This window comes from Cherax quadricarinatus, chromosome 9, assembly GCF_038502225.1.
Source record: "Cherax quadricarinatus isolate ZL_2023a chromosome 9, ASM3850222v1, whole genome shotgun sequence".
NCBI classification, from domain to species: domain Eukaryota; kingdom Metazoa; phylum Arthropoda; class Malacostraca; order Decapoda; family Parastacidae; genus Cherax; species Cherax quadricarinatus.
The window spans coordinates 50,444,903-50,469,056 of NC_091300.1; the positions used below are offsets into that span (position 1 = coordinate 50,444,903).

A 24,154-nucleotide genomic window follows, 5' to 3' on the forward strand; every position below is an offset into this window, starting at 1 on the left:
GACTCGCAGCAATGACTTTAAGATTCAAGAAGGAAATAGGAAAGCACTGGTTTGGTAATAGGGTTGTGAATGAGTGGAACAAACTCTCAAGTACAGTTATAGTTTTAAAAGTAGGTTAGATAAGTACATGAGTGGGTGCGGGTGGGTGTGAGTTGGACCTGACTAGGTTGTGCTACTAGGACAGATGCCGTGCTCCTTCCTTAAGTGAATGTGACCTGACCTGACTAGGCTGGGGCACTGACTTGGGCCGGTGGGTTACTTGGGCCTGCCTCGCGTGGGCCATAGGCCTGCTGCAGTGTTCCTTCTTTCTTATGTTCTTATGCAGAGCATTTCGGGCAAATTAGGTCAGTTTTGTCCCAGGATGCGACCCACACCAGTCAACTAACACCCAGGTACCCATTTTACTGATGAGTGAACATAGACATCCGGTGTAAGGAAACACGTCTAGTGTTTCCACCACTTCTCCGGGAATCGAAACTCAACTCTCACCATGTGAAGCAGGAGCGTTTACCACCAGGCCACTGAAGATAACCTCATTAACTAACTGAATGTGTATATATTTCTGTTTGAGTGTATACGTATACGACTATTGTAAGGGCCATTTGAATGTGTGCAGTGATTGTTACAGAAGAATGCGAACTCTAGCACCGTCTACCTTCCTCTTGCCACACTACTATCAAGAAAGGTAGGTGATATGTGGTACTGTGCATTATCACAGTCACTTAGCTACCCCGCTAGCTGACGATCCTAAGTATTAATGCTTCTGCATTATTGTTGTTGTTGTTGTTGCTGTGTCTTGATTTGCAGTACTATAATTTAAACGTAACGTTATGCTATATGTTCACGTCTCTTACTCGTCTTTTAAAGCCTTCAGTTTATGACAAAGTGAACCACTTGTCATGCTGGTAGCTTTTGTGTTTTTATTGAGCCAGCAGGACTACAAGGGATCACATGGCCTGCAGACTGTGAAAAAATCGTTGATTTAATCTACGGTACCTTAGCCTTCATCATTTGTGGAAAGGCTACTTCGCATGGGTGTGCCCGAGTCTTTCTGTGAGTTCTCGTTTTGTTCGTCACCTTCGAAACTCTCGCCAGCTTGATTCATTGCTTCAGATCACGGTTCACTCCATCTTGCATGTTCAACTCCTCTACATCGTGTTGATTACCATGCACCTCTATGTGTGTCTGTTTATCACTGGTGTGTCTGGTGGTGACCATCTTCCACTACATCAGTGAAAGAGTTATTCAAGTAACCTTTGATCTCTGTGGAGAATCTGTCTGCAACGTTATGAACAGTTATACCTAGGACCACTATTGTATATTTGCCTGTCTTGGCTTTGATTCACTTTCGTAATTTAAATTTAAGTTCTTCATTGTTTCGATTCAGTTGGGAATTACCTCATGTTTGTGTGTTATTATTAAGAAAACTGTATGAATTTAGTGTTTTGTTTAATTTCTCCACAATGGTTTTGTTTACTTGTTACTCACGTGTTTTATATTCATACTTCACTTCATAATTGTGATGGGCTCTGAAACATTAAGCAGCAGTTGCAATTCACTCTGGCAACCTTGTCAGGTTACTCAGAGCCCTGAAGCTGAGACGGCACTGCGTTACCATCATCGATGAGGGTGTCTTTCACTGAGGTATGCTGCTTTCACTACACAGGTATTTATAGGAAGCGGTGCATAGAATGTTGCTTTAGAATTCATATGTTTTGGGTATAAGTTAAGACAGGAAACAATATTTCCGCAAATTTATTTTTGTCACCGTTATGCTAGCTGCGGCATAAAGGAAGAGGCCCTAGAAACCAGTGATTTTCCGACATGTCACCTCATTGAGTTTGTGTGTTGTATATTAAAGGAAACTGGCGAAGGATACTCTTGATTGTTACAGAGATAGTGGATGGTGTAGCGACCCATTATTTTGTCTGAGTCGGATGAAAATATCCAAGAGATTTTGATTATAATGGAGTATTGGTTTGGGTTAGCATCGTACAGCAAGTGAATAAGAGGAAGGGCAAAAAGAGGCAGAGAAACTAGCTAGAGAAGAGCAAAAGGAGAAAGACAATTGGGGAAGATAGAAAAGGATAGAGATAATTGGAGAAGATAGGAAAGAGCGTTAAAAGTTGGAAAGACATGAAAGAGCAAGAAAGTTAGATTTCGTGAAGAATTTGAGTTAGAGCAAGAGAAACTAGATGAAAACAGATCTTTAGAGCAAAAGAAAATTCAAGACCAAGCCAAACAGAGAGCTGCCCAAATTAAGAAACTATAATAAGAATAAGGCTAGAGAGGTCTTTGTGGCATTTATGGATTTGGAAAAGGCGTATGACAGGGTGGATAGGGGGGCAATGTGGCAGATGTTGCAAGTGTATGGTGTAGGAGGTAGGTTACTGAAAGCAGTGAAGAGTTTTTACGAGGATAGTGAGGCTCAAGTTAGAGTATGTAGGAAAGAGGGAAATTATTTCCCAGTAAAAGTAGGCCTTAGACAAGGATGTGTGATGTCACCGTGGTTGTTTAATATATTTATAGATGGGGTTGTAAGAGAAGTAAATGCGAGGGTCTTGGCAAGAGGTGTGGAGTTAAAAGATAAAGAATCACACATAAAGTGGGAGTTGTCACAGTTGCTCTTTGCTGATGACACTGTGCTCTTGGGAGATTCTGAAGAGAAGTTGCAGAGATTGGTGGATGAATTTGGTAGGGTGTGCAAAAGAAGAAAATTGAAAGTGAATACAGGAAAGTGTAAGGTTATGAGGATAACAAAAAGATTAGGTGATGAAAGATTGGATATCAGATTGGAGGGAGAGAGTATGGAGGAGGTGAATGTATTCAGATATTTGGGAGTGGACGTGTCAGCGGATGGGTCTATGAAAGATGAGGTGAATCATAGAATTGATGAGGGGAAAAGGGTGAGTAGTGCACTTAGGAGTCTGTGGAGACAAAGAACTTTGTCCTTGGAGGCAAAGAGGGGAATGTATGAGAGTATAGTTTTACCAACGCTCTTATATGGGTGTGAAGCATGGGTGATGAATGTTGCAGCGAGGAGAAGGCTGGAGGCAGTGGAGATGTCATGTCTGAGGGCAATGTGTGGTGTGAATATAATCCAGAGAATTCGTAGTTTGGAAGTTAGGAGGAGGTGCGGGATTACCAAAACTGTTGTCCAGAGGGCTGAGGAAGGGTTGTTGAGGTGGTTCGGACATGTGGAGAGAATGGAGCGAAACAGAATAACTTCAAGAGTGTATCAGTCTGTAGTGGAAGGAAGGCGGGGTAGGGGTCGGCCTAGGAAAGGTTGGAGGGAGGGGGTAAAGGAGGTTTTGTGTGCGAGGGGCTTGGACTTCCAGCAGGCATGCATGAGCGTGTTTGATAGGAGTGAATGGAGACAAATGGTTTTTAATACTTGACGTGCTGTTGGAGTGTGAGCAAAGTAACATTTATGAAGGGGTTCAGGGAAACCGGCAGGCCGGACTTGAGTCCTGGAGATGGGAAGTACAGTTCCTGCACTCTGAAGGAGGGGTGTTAATATTGCAGTTTAAAAACTGTAGTGTAAAGCACCCTTCTGGCAAGACAGTGATGGAGTGAATGATGGTGAAAGTTTTTCTTTTTCGGGCCACCCTGCCTTGGTGGGAATCGGCCAGTATGATAATAAAAAAAATAAGAATAAAAAGAACCCGACTTTTCTAAACAGGAAAGAGACGACGAAGGTGTTTGGAAGTGTGCGCAACACATCACCAGAGCTAGCATCCCAAATCTACTTCATAGAAGGTGAAGACATCACTTCGCATAACATACACCTGAAACTCACTGCCATCTTATGTGTATAGCCAACTGACATCCGAAGAACAAAGTTATGAATTCTTTTTTCCTGTACTGCTGCAAATGTTTATGCAATTTTGTCCCATGAGACAGTCTATGATTATGTTGTTAAAGAAGGCAATACTTAAGGCTTTTTAGAAAACAAGTGAGTCCCATAGAAAATACTTTCGTTATGCTACTCTACCGGCCATTTATCTTGGAATTCCCAGAATTTACACCATGGAAATATCGAAGAGTGACTTTCTGAACCTTCAACGTAATTGTCAAACTCTAGAACATTGTTTTTGACTTCGATGCTAGTAGAATAATTTAATTCACAGAAAAAATAAAACTTATAAATTTGCTTACATTTATTCACTTATTTATAAATCTGTTTTAAAAGCTTCTAATTCAGACTACGTAAACAGTTCTATTATGGTCATCCCTTGGAGCTGTTGAGGATTCCCATATGATGCATCATATGGGAATCTTTATTGAAGAAACATTTCGCCACACAGTGGCTTCATCAGTCCAAGATAAAGCAGAAAGGAGTAAGGAGAGGAGGAGCTTGAGGTAATCAGTCTCTCAGCCTGAAGGAGTTTGAGGTAATCAGTCCATCAGCCTGGAGTCGATGTGTTCAGTCCATCAGTCCTGTAGAAAGTACAGCATAGGTTGTTGTTGTTGTAGGTTTGCCGGTACTTCCGGCCCGGGTCTTCTCCAGATGGCGACCCGGCGGTGGCCTCCCGGGCGGGGGGTGACTTGTTCTGTCTTGCGGTGACTCCCCAAGTGGGAAGTGTCTTCTCGTTTAGCATCTTCAGCAGCACAGGAGGCCGGAGGCAGCAATTACAGGGTTCGTTTTGGAGCGACACCCCAGCTTTAGCAGGCAGCAAAGTGCTGGGGAAACTTGTCTTCACGGTGATTGATCATTGACAGTCCTGAATTTCTTCCTTGTGGTGTAGTCGAGTGCCACAAAGCGGTGACTTTTTGAGAGTAGGTTGATCAGGGATTCAGTGGTGAATGATCGAATTGAGTCGCAGGTGAACTTGACTGTCCCGTTGTGGAGGCGTTGAATAATTTCTGGAGTGTACATTACGTTCTCATTCTGGTTGGTTGTGTAGAAGTATACACCAGGCAAGCACTGGACTTCTTGTGAAGGAGTGGGGGTAGTACGTAGGGATGCATCCCAAGGCTCTTGTGTTTTAACCTTCTTGGCTGGTGGCTGAGACGTTTGAGGTGAGGCATCTGATTGGTCCGTTGTGACGGAAGTGGAAGCAGGTGCTGGTGGACTCTCATTGGTGGAGTCGGTCGGCGTCTCAGAGGTCTCTGATTGGCCCATCTCTGTGTCGGAAGGAAGGTGTGGTAGCGGTGGAGCAGCGGTAATGCTGGCGACATTTGCAGTGGATTTTATGATGTCTGTGGAAGGTGGAGATGCAGGGAATGTAAAACCAGGCATGTTGTTGAGCTTGAAGAGTTCGTTGATGGTGGTGTTGAAGGAACCAGGTTCAGCTACATTCTGCACATGAGCATACATGATGCAGTAAAGAATCTTGGTGGAGTCGCCAGCAAGAGCTGGAGAAGAAGTGGTAGATGCAGCTTGCGTGGCTTGAAGAATCTTGGTAGTGTCTGCTTGAAGCTTGGTAATAGCAGCATATGTAGTCGCTTGTGCAGTGGTTTCTTTTGTTGTTGTTGTTGTTGTTGTTGTTGTTGTTGTTGTTGTTGGAGTTGTTTCTTAAGTATATCTCGTCTGGTTGGGCACTTGGCAGCAAGAGTATGGTGACCATTCTTGCAGCTCAAGCATTTAGGTGGAGAGGCAGTAGTGCACGTCTTGAAGTCATGTCCTTGTTGGCAGCAGGTGGAGCAGAACTTCTTATTCTTGGCAGGGCAGTCTTTGGCGGTATGTAGGTATGAGTAACAGTTGGAACACTTTGGAATTTGATAAAATTTTTCTGCTTCGATGAAGGCTGGATTGATGTGGAAGTAGTGAATAGCCAGTCCCTCAACGAGAGCTCTGGCTGCCATGTTGACGTCACTGAAGGTGACCTTCAGCATGGAGGAGGCATTGGGTATTTTGGTAATGAATTCCACCTTGGCCCAAGGGTTCTGTGCTTCAATGGACGACTTGATTTCTTCGGTAGCCTGGGCAGTGATGAGCCTGTCGAGTCTCTTGAGAAACACAGTTCTCCTGGCCCTCAGAGCTGGGGAAGTCAAGACAATAAATCCCTGATCTCCTAGAGTGGTTGTAGCAGTGGTGGTAATGAGTTTTTCAGCCTCGGTGTCGTCAGTACAGACGACAGAATCCCATTAAACTTGACTTTCAGTTTGCCACTGACGACAGCTGCAAGTGCTGGATTGGACGAGTCATTAACTGTCCCACTCTCTGGTTTGATCTTTACCCTGTTCGAGAAGTGCATCGTGAAGTGTGGTCTACGTCTGCTTCACAGCAGACGTAGACCTGTACTGCTGCAAATGTTTATGCAATTTTGTTCGATGAGACAGTCTATGATTATGTTGTTAAAGAAGGCGATACTTAAGGCTTTTTAGAAAACAAGTGAGTCCCATAGAAAATACTTTCGTTATGCTACTCTACCGGCCATTTATCTTGGAATTCCCAGAATTTACACCATGGAAATATCGAAGGGTGACTTTCTGAACCTTCACCGTAATTGTCAAACTCTAGAACATTGTTTTTGACTTCGATGCTAGTAGAATAATTTAATTAACAGAAAAAAATGAAGCTTATAAATTTTTTTTTTTTTTTTTTTTTTTTTTTATTATCACACCGGCCGATTCCCACCAAGGCAGGGTGGCCCGAAAAAGAAAAACTTTCACCATCATTCACTCCATCACTGTCTTGCCAGAAGGGTGCTTTACACTACAGTTTTTAAACTGCAACATTAACACCCCTCCTTCAGAGTGCAGGCACTGTACTTCCCATCTCCAGGACTCAAGTCCGGCCTGCCGGTTTCCCTGAATCCCTTCATAAATGTTACTTTGCTCACACTCCAACAGCACGTCAAGTATTAAAAACCATTTGTCTCCATTCACTCCTATCAAACACGCTCACGCATGCCTGCTGGAAGTCCAAGCCCCTCGCACACAAAACCTCCTTTACCCCCTCCCTCCAACCCTTCCTAGGCCGACCCCTACCCCGCCTTCCTTCCACTACAGACTGATACACTCTTGAAGTCATTCTGTTTCGCTCCATTCTCTCTACATGTCCGAACCACCTCAACAACCCTTCCTCAGCCCTCTGGACAACAGTTTTGGTAATCCCGCACCTCCTCCTAACTTCCAAACTACGAATTCTCTGCATTATATTCACACCACACATTGCCCTCAGACATGACATCTCCACTGCCTCCAGCCTTCTCCTCGCTGCAACATTCATCACCCACGCTTCACACCCATATAAGAGCGTTGGTAAAACTATACTCTCATACATTCCCCTCTTTGCCTCCAAGGACAAAGTTCTTTGTCTCCACAGACTCCTAAGTGCACCACTCACTCTTTTTCCCTCATCAATTCTATGATTCACCTCATCTTTCATAGACCCATCCGCTGACACGTCCACTCCCAAATATCTGAATACGTTCACCTCCTCCATACTCTCTCCCTCCAATCTGATATTCAATCTTTCATCACCTAATCTTTTTGTTATCCTCATAACCTTACTCTTTCCTGTATTCACCTTTAATTTTCTTCTTTTGCACACCCTACCAAATTCATCCACCAATCTCTGCAACTTCTCTTCAGAATCTCCCAAGAGCACAGTGTCATCAGCAAAGAGCAGCTGTGACAACTCCCACTTTGTGTGTGATTCTTTATCTTTTAACTCCACGCCTCTTGCCAAGACCCTCGCATTTACTTCTCTTACAACCCCATCTATAAATATATTAAACAACCACGGTGACATCACACATCCTTGTCTAAGGCCTACTTTTACTGGGAAAAAATTTCCCTCTTTCCTACATACTCTAACTTGAGCCTCACTATCCTCGTAAAAACTCTTCACTGCTTTCAGTAACCTACCTCCTACACCATACACTTGCAACATCTGCCACATTGCCCCCCTATCCACCCTGTCATATGATGGTAGGATTGCTGGTTTCTTTTTCTGTCTCATAAACACGCTAAGATAACAGGGATATCTTGCTACTCCTACTTACACTTTGGTCACACTTCACAGACACGCACATGCATATATATATATACATACATCTAGGTTTTTCTCCTTTTTCTAAATAGCTCTTGTTCTTTTTTATTTCTTCTATTGTCCATGGGGAAGTGGAAAAGAATCTTTCCTCCGTAAGCCATGCGTGTCGTATGAGGCGACTAAAATGCCGGGAGCAATGGGCTAGTAACCCCTTCTCCTGTATACAATTACTAAAAAAGAGAAGAAGAAAAACTTTATAAAACTGGGTTGCTTAAATGTGCGTGGATGTAGTGCGGATGACAAGAAACAGATGATTGCTGATGTTATGAATGAAAAGAAGTTGGATGTCCTGGCCCTAAGCGAAACAAAGCTGAAGGGGGTAGGAGAGTTTCAGTGGGGGGAAATAAATGGGATTAAATCTGGAGTATCTGAGAGAGTTAGAGCAAAGGAAGGGGTAGCAGTAATGTTAAATGATCAGTTATGGAAGGAGAAAAGAGAATATGAATGTGTAAATTCAAGAATTATGTGGATTAAAGTAAAGGTTGGATGCGAGAAGTGGGTCATAATAAGCGTGTATGCACCTGGAGAAGAGAGGAATGCAGAGGAGAGAGAGAGATTTTGGGAGATGTTAAGTGAATGTATAGGAGCCTTTGAACCAAGTGAGAGAGTAATTGTGGTAGGGGACTTGAATGCTAAAGTAGGAGAAACTTTTAGAGAGGGTGTGCTAGGTAAGTTTGGGGTGCCAGGTGTAAATGATAATGGGAGCCCTTTGATTGAACTTTGTATAGAAAGGGGTTTAGTTATAGGTAATACATATTTTAAGAAAAAGAGGATAAATAAGTATACACGATATGATGTAGGGCGAAATGACAGTAGTTTGTTGGATTATGTATTGGTAGATAAAAGACTGTTGAGTAGACTTCAGGATGTACATGTTTATAGAGGGGCCACAGATATATCAGATCACTTTCTAGTTGTAGCTACACTGAGAGTAAAAGGTAGATGGGATACAAGGAGAATAGAAGCATCAGGGAAGAGAGAGGTGAAGGTTTATAAACTAAAAGAGGAGGCAGTTAGGGTAAGATATAAACAGCTATTGGAGGATAGATGGGCTAATGAGAGCATAGGCAATGGGGTCGAAGAGGTATGGGGTAGGTTTAAAAATGTAGTGTTAGAGTGTTCAGCAGAAGTTTGTGGTTACAGGAAAGTGGGTGCAGGAGGGAAGAGGAGCGATTGGTGGAATGATGATGTAAAGAGAGTAGTAAGGGAGAAAAAGTTAGCATATGAGAAGTTTTTACAAAGTAGAAGTGATGCAAGGAGGGAAGAGTATATGGAGAAAAAGAGAGAAGTTAAGAGAGTGGTGAAGCAATGTAAAAAGAGAGCAAATGAGAGAGTGGGTGAGATGTTATCAACAAATTTTGTTGAAAATAAGAAAAAGTTTTGGAGTGAGATTAACAAGTTAAGAAAGCCTAGAGAACAAATGGATTTGTCTGTTAAAAATAGGAGAGGAGAGTTATTAAATGGAGAGTTAGAGGTATTGGGAAGATGGAAGGAATATTTTGAGGAATTGTTAAATGTTGATGAAGATAGGGAAGCTGTGATTTCGTGTATAGGGCAAGGAGGAATAACATCTTGTAGGAGTGAGGAAGAGCCAGTTGTGAGTGTGGGGGAAGTTCGTGAGGCAGTAGGTAAAATGAAAGGGGGTAAGGCAGCCGGGATTGATGGGATAAAGATAGAAATGTTAAAAGCAGGTGGGGATATAGTTTTGGAGTGGTTGGTGCAATTATTTAATAAATGTATGGAAGAGGGTAAGGTACCTAGGGATTGGCAGAGAGCATGCATAGTTCCTTTGTATAAAGGCAAAGGGGATAAAAGAGAGTGCAAAAATTATAGGGGGATAAGTCTGTTGAGTGTACCTGGTAAAGTGTATGGTAGAGTTATAATTGAAAGAATTAAGAGTAAGACGGAGAATAGGATAGCAGATGAACAAGGAGGCTTTAGGAAAGGTAGGGGGTGTGTGGACCAGGTGTTTACAGTGAAACATATAAGTGAACAGTATTTAGATAAGGCTAAAGAGGTCTTTGTGGCATTTATGGATTTGGAAAAGGCGTATGACAGGGTGGATAGGGGGGCAATGTGGCAGATGTTGCAAGTGTATGGTGTAGGAGGTAGGTTACTGAAAGCAGTGAAGAGTTTTTACGAGGATAGTGAGGCTCAAGTTAGAGTATGTAGGAAAGAGGGAAATTTTTTCCCAGTAAAAGTAGGCCTTAGACAAGGATGTGTGATGTCACCGTGGTTGTTTAATATATTTATAGATGGGGTTGTAAGAGAAGTAAATGCGAGGGTCTTGGCAAGAGGCGTGGAGTTAAAAGATAAAGAATCACACACAAAGTGGGAGTTGTCACAGCTGCTCTTTGCTGATGACACTGTGCTCTTGGGAGATTCTGAAGAGAAGTTGCAGAGATTGGTGGATGAATTTGGTAGGGTGTGCAAAAGAAGAAAATTAAAGGTGAATACAGGAAAGAGTAAGGTTATGAGGATAACAAAAAGATTAGGTGATGAAAGATTGAATATCAGATTGGAGGGAGAGAGTATGGAGGAGGTGAACGTATTCAGATATTTGGGAGTGGACGTGTCAGCGGATGGGTCTATGAAAGATGAGGTGAATCATAGAATTGATGAGGGAAAAAGAGTGAGTGGTGCACTTAGGAGTCTGTGGAGACAAAGAACTTTGTCCTTGGAGGCAAAGAGGGGAATGTATGAGAGTATAGTTTTACCAACGCTCTTATATGGGTGTGAAGCGTGGGTGATGAATGTTGCAGCGAGGAGAAGGCTGGAGGCAGTGGAGATGTCATGTCTGAGGGCAATGTGTGGTGTGAATATAATGCAGAGAATTCGTAGTTTGGAAGTTAGGAGGAGGTGCGGGATTACCAAAACTGTTGTCCAGAGGGCTGAGGAAGGGTTGTTGAGGTGGTTCGGACATGTAGAGAGAATGGAGCGAAACAGAATGACTTCAAGAGTGTATCAGTCTGTAGTGGAAGGAAGGCGAGGTAGGGGTCGGCCTAGGAAGGGTTGGAGGGAGGGGGTAAAGGAGGTTTTGTGTGCGAGGGGCTTGGACTTCCAGCAGGCATGCGTGAGCGTGTTTGATAGGAGTGAATGGAGACAAATGGTTTTTAATACTTGACGTGCTGTTGGAGTGTGAGCAAAGTAACATTTATGAAGGGATTCAGGGAAACCGGCAGGCCGGACTTGAGTCCTGGAGATGGGAAGTACAGTGCCTGCACTCTGAAGGAGGGGTGTTGGTGTTGCAGTTTAAAAACTGTAGTGTGGGGCACTCTTCTGGCAAGACAGTGATGGAGTGAATGATGGTGAAAGTTTTTCTTTTTCGGGCCACCCTGCCTTGGTGGGAGTCGGCCGGTGTGATAATAAAAAAAAAATAAAAAAACTAAAGCCAAAAAGATAGTAAACAAGTTTCAATAAATAAAAAAAGTTTTGCTGCTGAAGTCTGATCAAATACAGTAGACCCCTGCTTAATGAATATTTGTTCAATATAATTTTGATAAATGACTGAAAAGCTATGACCATTCCTCTGCTTAACAACCACCACCTGTTCATACAACCAAATTCCTGGAAGCAGATCCTCGAACCCATTCCCATCAATTAATGATATCTGACTTGTGCAACAATCAAATACCAAGGTGACATTCACAGTTTTTGTAACAATCTTTAAATAATGCTCTAAACTAAATTTGCTTACATTTATTCACTTATTTATAAATCTGTTTTAAAAGCTTCTAATTCAGACTACGTAAACAGTTCCATTTTGGTCATCCCTTGGACCTGTTGAAGATTGAGACACTGATGCATCATATGGGAATCTTTATTGAAGAAACTTTTCGCCACACATTGGCTTCATCAGTCCAATACAAAGCAGGAAGGAGTAAGGAGAGGAGGAGTTTGATTTATTCAGTCTCTCAGCCTGGAGTCGATGTGTTCAGTCCATCAGTCCTGTAGAAAGTACAGCATAGGGCCGTAGACGTGGCTTATATACTGTAGTCAAGTGAGGCGCAGCAGGAGGAGGCCGGATCATAGTGGTACCATCCACTAGTCGAAGTAGGTCTTCGTCCAAAAGTTGGACAAGTTGTGAAGAATTCTTTCTATCAAGATCCCATGATGTTGCAGTGTCTGACAGATGTGATCAATGGTTTAAAACGTTTCACCACTGTGGGGCGAAACGTTTCTTTAATAAAGATTCCCATATGTTGCACATCTGAACCTTCAACTTGTCGATTTCAACTATTTAACACATCCCTTGGACGTGTCAATAAACTTAAGATTACATATGACCTACCAGTTTTCAGTCATTTCTCACGATGGAAAATTTGGTTAAAGTTAAAGGACTCTTATTTCTGCCCAGGTATTTTCCTCAGATGTTGCCTGAGCGGTTAGTTTACGGTGGGTGGTAGTGCAAAAATCAGGTTTCGAGACGTCACTATCGGTCTTTATCATACCCCTCTGAGATTAGTCATTTTATATTTTAATTACTTCATATAGCTGATGTAAGAAATTTTCGTAGTGATATACAGATGTCCTAATAACTCTCGAGTACCTCGTTGCCAGACATGTTGCTACTTTTTTAATTTCCTTATTTGTTGATAAATGTACGTTTCTGTAGGTTTGTATTACGTAACTAAACTTAAAATAAACAGAGTTATATTTGAAAGTTTATAGAATACGTCAAGAAATTTAATTTGAGTACATCGAAAGGAAATTAACGTGTTAGAATGAGTATGAGTAGCTTCCAAACACTCACCTGAAAGCAGCAGCTTCTCTTGCCTCTCGTTTTCTTTCTGAGTTCGACACCTCATCTCCATGGCTCTGCGGGTCTCGAGGAAGGCCTTCCTCTGCGTGCGATCCGTTAGGTACTTGGTGTACATGCCGGCGAAGTTTATAGCCACGTACAAGGTCACATTGGCCAGCAGCGGTACCACCAGCGCAGCCTTCAGCTGCAACGACACGCAACAGGTTAGTCGTGCTCGCCAGAGAAGGTAGTATAAGATGAGTGAAAACAGTAATGGTTAACTGGAAGTTAACAGTAAACAGTAGTGGTTGTCTGGAAGACAATCAACACTGTTTACAATTAACAATCGTGTAAGCAAGAGTGGTGACTGAAAATGGTATGGTGATACCGACATGATGTGGAAAATGTTAGTGGTTATTGAGGTAACCTGTAAATATGAGTGATGTTAGTGGTTATGGAGTTAGACATAAGTGATGATAGTGGTTATGGAGTTAAACATGAGTGATGTTAGTGGTTATGGAGTTGAACATGAGTGATGTTAGTGGTTATGGAGTTAAACATGAGTGATGTTAGTGGTCAAGGAGTTAGACATGAGTGATATTAGTGGTTATGGAGTTAAACATGAGTGATGTTAGTGGTTAAAGAGTTAGACATGAGTGATGTTTATGGTTAAGGAGTTAAACATGAGTGATGTTAGTGGTTATGGAGTTAGACATGAGTAATGCTAGCGGTTATGGAGTTAAACATGAGTGATGTTAGTGGTTAAGGAGTTAGACATGAGTGATGTTAGTGGTTATGGAGTTAAACATGAGTGATGTTAGTGGTTATGGAGTTAAACATGAGTGATGTTATTGGTTAAGGAGTTAGACATGAGTGATGTTAGTGGTTACAGAGGTAAACATGAGTGATGTTAGTGGTTATGGAGGCAAACATGAGTGATGTTAGTGGTTAATGAGTTAGACATGAGTGATGTTAGTGGTTACAGAGGTAAACATGAGTGATGTTAGTGGTTAATGAGTTAGACATGAGTGATGTTAGTGGTTACAGAGGTAAACATGAGTGATGTTAGTGGTTATAGAGGTAAACATGAGTGATGTTAGTGGTTATGGAGTTAAATATGAGTGATCTTAGTGGTGATGAAGGTAAACATGAGAGGAGAGATGTTAGTGGTTATGGAGGTAAACATGGATGTTTGTGGTTAAGGTGAACATGGGTAATATTGGTGGTTTTAGAGATAAACAACGATAATGTCTGTGGCTAGGGAGGTAAACATAAAATGTTTGCATATAAAGGTAAAGCTTGTAAAGCAAAATACTAAAACATCTGATTACGAAACAGTGGTTAAATTCAGTGTTTAGAAACAAGTTGTAGACAAAAAACCACAAACATAGTATTTAAATTCAGGTAGAAGACAATAAAACTTCACAAACATGATGCTTAAGGTAAGGTTATAGAAATAAACCACAAACTATACATAAATGGTATACAATACCGACAAGATAGTGAAATAAACACTTATGCAACATCTGGGTATCTTTAATTGTAGATGTTTCGGCAACCAGTGGCTTTATCAATACAATAGAAGGATATAATGTGAAGAAATGTATACAAAATGCAGACCCTCAGTCTTGGATTCGGTGAAGAGCGCCGTAGTCTTGAAGGAACTGAAGCACAGTCATGGAGCTTGGCGCTTATATACTGGCGACAGATGAAGGACATGCAGCAGAAGGACTAAATCTTTACAAAAATTCAATGTATGTCAAAGGCCCTAAAATCTGGAATACCCTACCATTCGTACACAACTTGTCAGACACTGCAACATCATGGAATCTTAATTCTGAGGACATGTACATAACCTTCACGACTACGACATCTACTACTACAACTATCCCATCTCTTTGGGAAGGACCTACTTCCACTGGGAAATCCCGCCTACCAGTGAATATGCCCTCGTCTGCTACACCTGACGTTACTATATAAGTGCCAGGATTCTTTCTTCTGCTTCAGAATCTCCACGACTATGGTGCTGTTCGCACCTACTCCTAGGTTGAGGGACTGATTACCTCATCTTCTGTACATAGTTCTACTGTCTTCAAGTTATGTCCTAGAATTTGTATTGATAAAGCCACTGGATGGCGAAACGTCTACAATAAAGATACCCAGATGTTGCACATGTGTCTTACTTTCATCTTGTCGGTATTATATACCATTCGTACACACCTTCAAAACTACCATTAGAAAGCATCTTATCTCCCTGATACACCCCGTCAACTAACTACACGAATACCACCTGGTGGTTCAAACTTAAACTCACTCACTCATTTGACCATAAACAGAAATATTAATCTCAATCTTAAAATAATGAATCCTGTGATACTCCAATACTGAAACTATGTACTGTGCCAAAACAAAAGCATTCACATTGCTAAACTCACAAACTAGTATTTAGTCACTTAGCCATAATACCAACTTACCTCATAATTTGTAATATTTTACAATTAAGAATAAAACTAAGTCTGCCCGAAATGCCTAGCCATGCTAAGCGTTCTAGTGGTACACTCTGTAATCACTATTTTACTACATGTAAGCCACACAATAAACAGATTTCTGTAAACTCAGCATTGTAATCCTTGGTTTAGAAAGACACGTAAGCAAACACTATAACATATTTATTAGAAAACGTTTCGGTCCTGGGACCTTGATCACTTCTAACATACAGAGGTAGAAAGACATTATATATATAGGCGGAGAGTGAGATGTGACGCACGTGACCTGAGGAATGTCATAAGAACATAAGAATGGAGGAACACTGTAGAAGGCCTACTGGCCCATGCGAGGCAGGTCCTTATCAAAACAACCTCTGTCTATGATGAGGACCAGTAGACGATGAAATCATGTGACTCCTGTGTTGAACATTATGAACATTAAAATGGTATAAAATACCGACAGATTGTTAGGTAAGACACATATGCAACAGTTATGTGTCTTACCTAACAATCTGTCGGTATTTTATACCATTTTAATGTTCATTCTGTCAGACACTGCAACACAAGGGTATCTTGGTACAGACCATCTACTTCGACAACCTCTACTAGTGAGAACGGCTGGGTTTGAGAGGGACCTGCCCTCCCAAATCAACCTACGTCTCACCTCCTGGCACTATATAAGGCCCGATTCTGTCACTTCAACTTCATATTGTTTCAGACAACGGAACAATGCTCTTCTCCAGACTGAGGGACTGACCACCTCAAAACTTTAAGGGTGATGGACTGATTACATCGTCTTCAAGTATCTTCTGCTTCTATCAACTTTTCTGTACTCGACTGAAGAAGCCTACTGTGTAGGCGAAACGTTTCAAAATATAAAGATACCTAACTGTTGCATATGTGTCTTACCTAACAATCTGTCGGTATTTTATACCATTTTAATGTTCATTCTGTCAGACACTGCAACACAAGGGTATCTTGGTACAGACCATCTACTTCGACAACCTCTACTAGTGAGAACGGCTGGGTTTGAGAGGGACCTGCCCTCCCAAATCAACCTACGTCTCACCTCCTGGCACTATATAAGGCCCGATTCTGTCACTTCAACTTCATATTGTTTCAGACAACGGAACAATTCTCTTCTCCAGACTGAGGGACTGACCACCTCAAAACTTTAAGGGTGATGGACTGATTACATCGTCTTCAAGTATCTTCTGCTTCTATCAACTTTTCTGTACTCGACTGAAGAAGCCTACTGTGTAGGCGAAACGTTTCAAAATAAAGATACCTAACTGTTGCATATGTGTCTTACCTGACTCCTGTGTTGTTGGGTTGGTGCTGCTTAAGTATCATGTATGCCAATGTTTTTGAAATTTTGTAGTTTCCAGTGTTGCGTTCTATAGTGTCGGTGACGGTGATTAGTGAGGCTTCTAGGCACCGTCGGCGTCTGAGGTCTGGTTCGGTGAGAACGAGTTGTGCCTCGTTCCAGTTCATCAAATGCCCCGTTGAGTCTCTGTGGAGGACACAGGCGTACCTTACATCGTCTCTGTTAGAGGCATTTCGATGCTCATTCAGGCTGACTGCAAGATCTCTGCCTGTCTCGCCTACATATTTCTTGGGACAGAACCCACAAGGGATCGTGTAGACGCCTGCTGTAGAAGTTAGAGGTGTGGGGCTGCGTTTAGTAGTGAGGTCTTTGATAGAGGATGTGTTTATGGTGGAAACGTTGATGTTACTCATAGCAAGTGCCCGGCGAGTATTGTTGGCAACATCGCCACATGGGAGTACTATGAACTGTTTAGGGGGCTGTTCCATGGGCGGTTTGTTGAGGATAGCTTGTGCCTTGAGTCTGCAATCTCGGATGAAGAAAGATGGGAACTGAAGACGTGTAAAGGCTTGTGTTATGTAAGTGCATTCTTCTTCTAGAAAACAAGGGCTGGAGATGCGAAGAGCTCTCAAGAAGAAGCCAATGAGGACTCCTCTCTTAGTGCGGGTATCTTGGTGTGAATAAAAGTGTATAAGATCGTCCTTGTTGGTAGGTTTTCTATACACTTTGAAGAGAAGTTTGTCACTGTCGGGAGATCTGCACAGTAGAACGTCGAGGAAAGGAAGTTTGCCATCATTTTCGAGTTCAAGTGTAAACTTTATTGATGGTTCAACTGCATTGATCTTGTTGAGAAGGGCCTGGATATTGAGACGTCTTGGATAGAAAACCAATATATCATCAACGTATCTTAGCCAGGTAACGGTGTTGGGAATGAGGGTGCTGAATTTCTCTGTCTCCAAGTTTTCCATGAAGAGGTTGGCAAGCACAGCACTGAGCGGGCTTCCCATTGCCATCCCAAAGCATTGTTTGTAACAGTTGTCCTGATACTTGAAGAAGTTGAAATTAACACACAGTTCCACTAGATTGATGAAATCTAGAAGAGGTAAAGGGAGGTCGTGGTTTTCAGTGAGCCTCTGTCTCAGAATGTTGATTGCAGCGTCAGTAGGAACGTTGGTAAAGAGGGCTGTGACATCGAAGGAAGCCATGCTTTTGTTTTTGACATTCAGGTTGGAAATTCGGGAGAGAAGGTCACCTGAATGTTTGAGGTGGGCTTGACTGATAGTGCCCAGAAGCGCTGAAAGGTATTTGGCAAGGTGGCCGGCTAATTTGTGTGGTGCACTCCCTATGCCCGAAGTGATAGGCCGTAGTGGGATGCCAGGTTTGTGTGTCTTAGGAAGGCCATACAGGCGTGCTGGTTTCGGTTGACCTGGTAAAAGTTTAAGTAGTTTTTTGCCTTGTTCTGATTTTCGTAAGATGCTACGAGCCTTTTGAAGGAAAGTCTGGGTACTTTGAAGTAGCACTGATTCCGATACAGGCTGGTATGTGTTGGCATCGTTGAGAAGATTTAAGACTTTATTGTTGTAGTCGACAGTGTTGAGTAACACCACACCACCTCCTTTGTCAGCGGTTGTAATGACGATATCATCGTTGTTGGCCAAGTTCCTGAGTGCTTGGATGTATCTTCTGGGAATGACCGGTCTTGAAGGCTCAGTAGCTGCAGCAGTGATGATTCCTTGGACAAAGCCCTTTTGAAACTCGGAGTCTCCAAAAGGTTGGTTCTTGGTTACCATATCCACCAGATTATGTTGCCACGAATACTCGCCGGGCACTTGCTATGAGTAACATCAACGTTTCCACCATAAACACATCCTCTATCAAAGACCTCACTACTAAACGCAGCCCCACACCTCTAACTTCTACAGCAGGCGTCTACACGATCCCTTGTGGGTTCTGTCCCAAGAAATATATAGGCGAGACAGGCAGAGATCTTGCAGTCCGCCTGAATGAGCATCGAAATGCCTCTAACAGAGACGATGTAAGGTACGCCTGTGTCCTCCACAGAGACTCAACGGGGCATTTGATGAACTGGAACGAGGCACAACTCGTTCTCACCGAACCAGACCTCAGACGCCGACGGTGCCTAGAAGCCTCACTAATCACCGTCACCGACACTATAGAACGCAACACTGGAAACTACAAAATTTCAAAAACATTGGCATACATGATACTTAAGCAGCACCAACCCAACAACACAGGAGTCACATGATTTCATCGTCTACTGGTCCTCATCATAGACAGAGGTTGTTTTGATAAGGACCTGCCTCGCATGGGCCAGTAGGCCTTCTACAGTGTTCCTCCATTCTTATGTTCTTATGACATTCCTCAGGTCACGTGCGTCACATCTCACTCTCCGCCTATATATATAATGTCTTTCTACCTCTGTATGTTAGAAGTGATCAAGGTCCCAGGACCGAAACGTTTTCTAATAAATATGTTATAGTGTTTGCTTACGTGTCTTTCTAAACCAACTTGTCGGTATTTATTACCAAGGTTTATACCATTGTAATCCTTATAGAGAATAAACTTTGATTTTGAATTTGAATTGTCACTGGTAATGGGAGAATCCCCAGTGGAAATAGTTATACCCAATGAATGGACCAGTATTAAACAAGTATGTTGTGTAGATGTCCTCTGTACCAAGATGCCACGATGTTACAGTATACAATACCGACAAGATGAGGAATTAGATACATGTGCATTATGCAACATCTGCGTATCTTTAATTGTATATATTTCCTCACATTATGTTCTTGCACTGTACTGATAAAGCCACTGGTTGCCGAAACGTCTACAATTGAAGATACTCAGATGTTGCAAATGTGTCTAATTCCTCATTATTATTATCATTATTTTTATTATTATTATTATTATTATCAAGGGCGAAGCGTTAAACCTGTAGGATTATAAGAACATAAGAACATAAGAAAGAAGGACACTGCAAAAGGCCTACTGGCCTTTACGAGGTAGGTCCACTTCTCCCACCGGCTTAAGCCAATGCCTTGACCTAGTGAGGTCAGACATAAGAACATAAGAACATAAGAAAGGAGGAACACTGCAGCAGGCCTGTTGGCCCATACTAGGCAGGTCCTTTACAATTCATCCCACTAACAAACATTTGACCAACCCAATTTTCAATGCCACCCAAGAAACAAGCTCCGATGTGCAAGTCCCTCTCAAATCCAACCCCTCCCACTCATGTACTTATCCAACCTAAATTTGAAACTACCCAAAGTCCTAGCCTCAATAACCCAACTAGGTAGACTGTTCCACTCATCAACTACCCTATTTCCAAACCAATACTTTCCTATGTCCTTTCTAAATCTAAACTTATTTAATTTAAATCCATTACTGCGGGTTCTCTCTTGGAGAGATATCCTCAAGACCTTGTTAATATCCCCTTTATTAATACCTATCATCCACTTATACACTTCGATCAGGTCTCCCCTCATTCTTCGTCTAACAAGTGAATGTAACTTAAGAGTCTTCAATCTTTCTTCATAAGGAAGATTTCTAATGCTATGTATTAATTTAGTCGTCCTACGCTGAATGTTTTCTAACGAATTTATGTCCATTCTGTAATATGGAGACCAGAATTGAGCTGCATAATCTAGGTGAGGCCTTACTAATGATGTATAAAGCTGCAGTATGACCTCTGGACTTTTGTTGCTTACACTTCTTGATATAAATCCCAGTAATCTTTTGCCTTATTACGTACACTTAGGCATTGCTGTCTTGGTTTAAGGTTGCTGCTTACCATAACCCCCAAGTCCTTTTCGCAATCTGTATGGCTAAGTTCTACATTATTTAACTTATAAGTGCTAGGGTTATGGACACTCCCGAGCTTCAGAACCTTGCATTCATCTACATTGAACTGCATCTGCCACTTTTCTGACCAAGAGTAGAGTTTGTCTAAATCCTCCTGAAGTTCCCTAACATCTACGTTTGAATCAATTATCCTACCTATCTTCGTGTCATCGGCGAATTTGCTCATATCACTAGTAATTCCTTCATCAAGATCATTGATATATATTATAAACAACAACGGGCCCAAGACTGATCCCTGTGGAACGCCACTTGTTACTGATCCCCACTCGGATTTAACCCCATTTATGGACACTCTCTGCTTCCTGTCTGTGAGCCATGATTCGATCCACGAGAGCACCGTTCCCCCAATGCCATGAGCTGCCACTTTCTTCAACAGTCTTTGGTGCGGAACTCTATCAAATGCCTTACTAAAATCTAAGTAAACAATATCAAATTCTTTATCGTGGTCAACAGCCTCAAAAGCTTTACTGAAGAAAGTTAATAAATTAGTTAGACAAGACCGGCCTCTTGTGAATCCATGCTGAGTATCCTTAATCAAGCTATGCTTATCGAGATGGCTTCTTATAATCTCAGCTATAATTGACTCTAGTAATTTGCCTACAATTGAGGTCAGGCTTATTGGGCGGTAATTTGACGGTAACGACTTGTCCCGTTTTAAAAATAGGAATTACATTAGCCATCTTCCACATATCAGACACTACACCTGTTTGAAGAGATAAATTAAAAATATTAGTTAATGGTTCACAGACTTCCATTTTGCATTCCTTAAGAACCCTTGAAAAAACCTCATCAGGACCCGGTGACTTATTTTGCTTCAGTCGGTCTGTCTGCTTCACAACCATTTCACTAGTGACTGTGATGTTACATAATTCATCTTCTTCTGATCCACTATAAAAATTAATTACCGGAATATTATTAGTGTCTTCCTGTGTAAAAACCGAGAGAAAATAATTATTTAAAATCGAGCACATTTCATTCTCTTTGTCAGTAAGATGCCCATAGTTATTTTTAAGGGGACCTATTGAACATTAAAATGGTATAAAATACCGACAGGTTGTTAGGTAAGACACATATGCAACAGTTAGGTATCTTTATTATGAAACGTTTCGCCTACACAGTAGGCTTCTTCAGTCAAGTACAGAAAAGTTGATAGAAGCAGAAGATACTTGAAGACGATGTAATCAGTCCATCACCCTTACTCTTGCATATGTGTCTTACCTAACAACCTGTCGGTATTTTATACCATTTTAATGTTCAATCTGTCAGACACTGCAACACAAGGGTATCTTGGTACAGACCTGCAATCAACTTCGACAACTTCCACCAGTGAGAGCGGCTGGATTTGAGAAGGACCTGACCTTTCAACATCTGAGTTCTTACCTCTCCTAGTGGCCTACGTCTCACCTCTTGGCGCTATAAAAGCTCCATCCTGTCACTTCATCTCCATATTGTTTCATACTATGGAACAATACTCTTCTCCAGACTGAGGGACTGACCACCTCAAAACTTTAAGGGTGATGGACTGATTACACCGTCTTCAAGTATCTTCTGCTTCTATCAACTTTTCTGTACTTGACTGAAGAAGCCTACTGTGTAGGCGAAACGTTTCATAATAAAGATACCTAACTGTTGCATATGTGTCTTACCTAACAAGGGGACCTATCTTTTCTCTGACTTTTGTTCTATAGACTTGGAAAAAAACTTTTTGGGTTAGTTTTAGAATCCCTAACAACTTTAATTTCATAGTCCCTTTTAGCTTTTCTTATCCCCTTTTAATGTCCCTCTTAATGTCAATATACTGATTCATATGATGACCCTCGCCTCTTTTGATACGCCTATAAATTCCTTTCTTATGCCCTAGTAGATATTTCGTCACTTAAGGGAGGAGCACTGCACCCGCCCTAGTAGCACAAGTTAGGTAAGACACATATGCAACAGTTAAGTATCTTTATTTCGAAACGTTTCGCCTACACAGTAGGCTTCTTCAGTCGAGTACAGAAAAGTTGATAGCAGAAGATACTTGAAGACGATGTAATCAGTCCATCACCCTTAAAGTTTTGAGGTGGTCAGTCCCTCAGTCTGGAGAAGAGCATTGTTCCGTTGTCTGAAACAATATGAAGTTGAAGTGACAGGATGGAGCCTTATATAGTGCCAGGAGGTGAGACGTAGGTTGCTTTGGGAGGGCAGGTCCCTCTCAAACCCAGCCGTTCTCACTAGTAGAGGTTGTCGAAGTTGATGGTCTGTACCAAGATACCCTTGTGTTGCAGTGTCTGACAGAATGAACATTAAAATGGTATAAAATACCGACAGATTGTTAGGTAAGACACATATGCAACAGTTAGGTATCTTTATTTCGAAACGTTTCGCCTACACAGTAGGCTTCTTCAGTCGAGTACAGAAAAGTTGATAGAAGCAGAAGATACTTGAAGACGATGTAATCAGTCCATCACCCTTAAAGTTTTGAGGTGGTCAGTCTCTCAGTCTGGAGAAGAGCATTGTTCCGTTGTCTGAAACAATATGAAGTTGAAGTGACAGGATGGAGCCTTATATAGTGCCATGAGGTGAGACGTAGGTTGCTTTGGGAGGGCAGGTCCCTCTCAAACCCAGCCGTTCTCACTAGTAGAGGTTGTCGAAGTTGATGGTCTGTACCAAGATACCCTTGTGTTGCAGTGTCTGACAGAATGAACATTAAAATGGTATAAAATACCGACAGATTGTTAGGTAAGACACATATGCAACAGTTAGGTATCTTTATTTCGAAACGTTTCGCCTACACAGTAGGCTTCTTCAGTCGAGTACAGAAAAGTTGATAGAAGCAGAAGATACTTGAAGACGATGTAATCAGTCCATCACCCTTAAAGTTTTGAGGTGGTCAGTCCCTCAGTCTGGAGAAGAGCATTGTTCCGTTGTCTGAAACAATATGAAGTTGAAGTGACAGGATGGAGCCTTATATAGTGCCAGGAGGTGAGACGTAGGTTGCTTTGGGAGGGCAGGTCCCTCTCAAACCCAGCCGTTCTCACTAGTAGAGGTTGTCGAAGTTGATGGTCTGTACCAAGATACCCTTGTGTTGCAGTGTCTGACAGAATGAACATTAAAATGGTATAAAATACCGACAGATTGTTAGGTAAGACACATATGCAACAGTCTTCTCCAGACTGAGGGACTGACCACCTCAAAACTTTAAGGGTGATGGACTAATTACATCGTCTTCAAGTATCTTCTGCTTCTATCAACTTTTCTGTACTCGACTGAAGAAGCCTACTGTGTAGGCGAAACGTTTCGAAATAAAGATACCTAACTGTTGCATATGTGTCTTACCTAACAATCTGTCGGTATTTTATACCATTTTAATGTTCATTCTGTCAGACACTGCAACACAAGGGTATCTTGGTAGACCATCAACTTCGACAACCTCTACTAGTGAGAACGGCTGGGTTTGAGAGGGACCTGCCCTCCCAAAGCAACCTACATCTCACCTCCTGGCACTATATAAGGCTCCATCCTGTCACTTCAACTTCATATGTTTCAGACAACGGAACAATGCTCTTCTCCTGACTGAGAGACTGACCACCTCAAAACTTTAAGGGTGATGGACTGATTACATCGTCTTCAAGTATCTTCTGCTTCTATCAACTTTTCTGTACTCGACTGAAGAAGCCTACTGTGTAGGCGAAACGTTTCGAAATAAAGATACCTAACTGTTGCATATGTGT

At 41.9% G+C, this 24,154-nt stretch overlaps 1 protein-coding gene across 1 annotated transcript in view; it reads right to left on the bottom strand.

Moving 5' to 3' along the window:
• LOC128686061 (adenylate cyclase type 8-like) overlaps nucleotides 1-24,154 on the bottom strand; it is a gene marked incomplete in the record, with an annotated part of 931,274 nt that overhangs the window by 556,002 nt on the left and 351,118 nt on the right. The window contains 1 exon segment of the mRNA XM_070083124.1: nucleotides 12,756-12,948. Coding sequence (XP_069939225.1) covers nucleotides 12,756-12,948 — 193 coding nt within the window.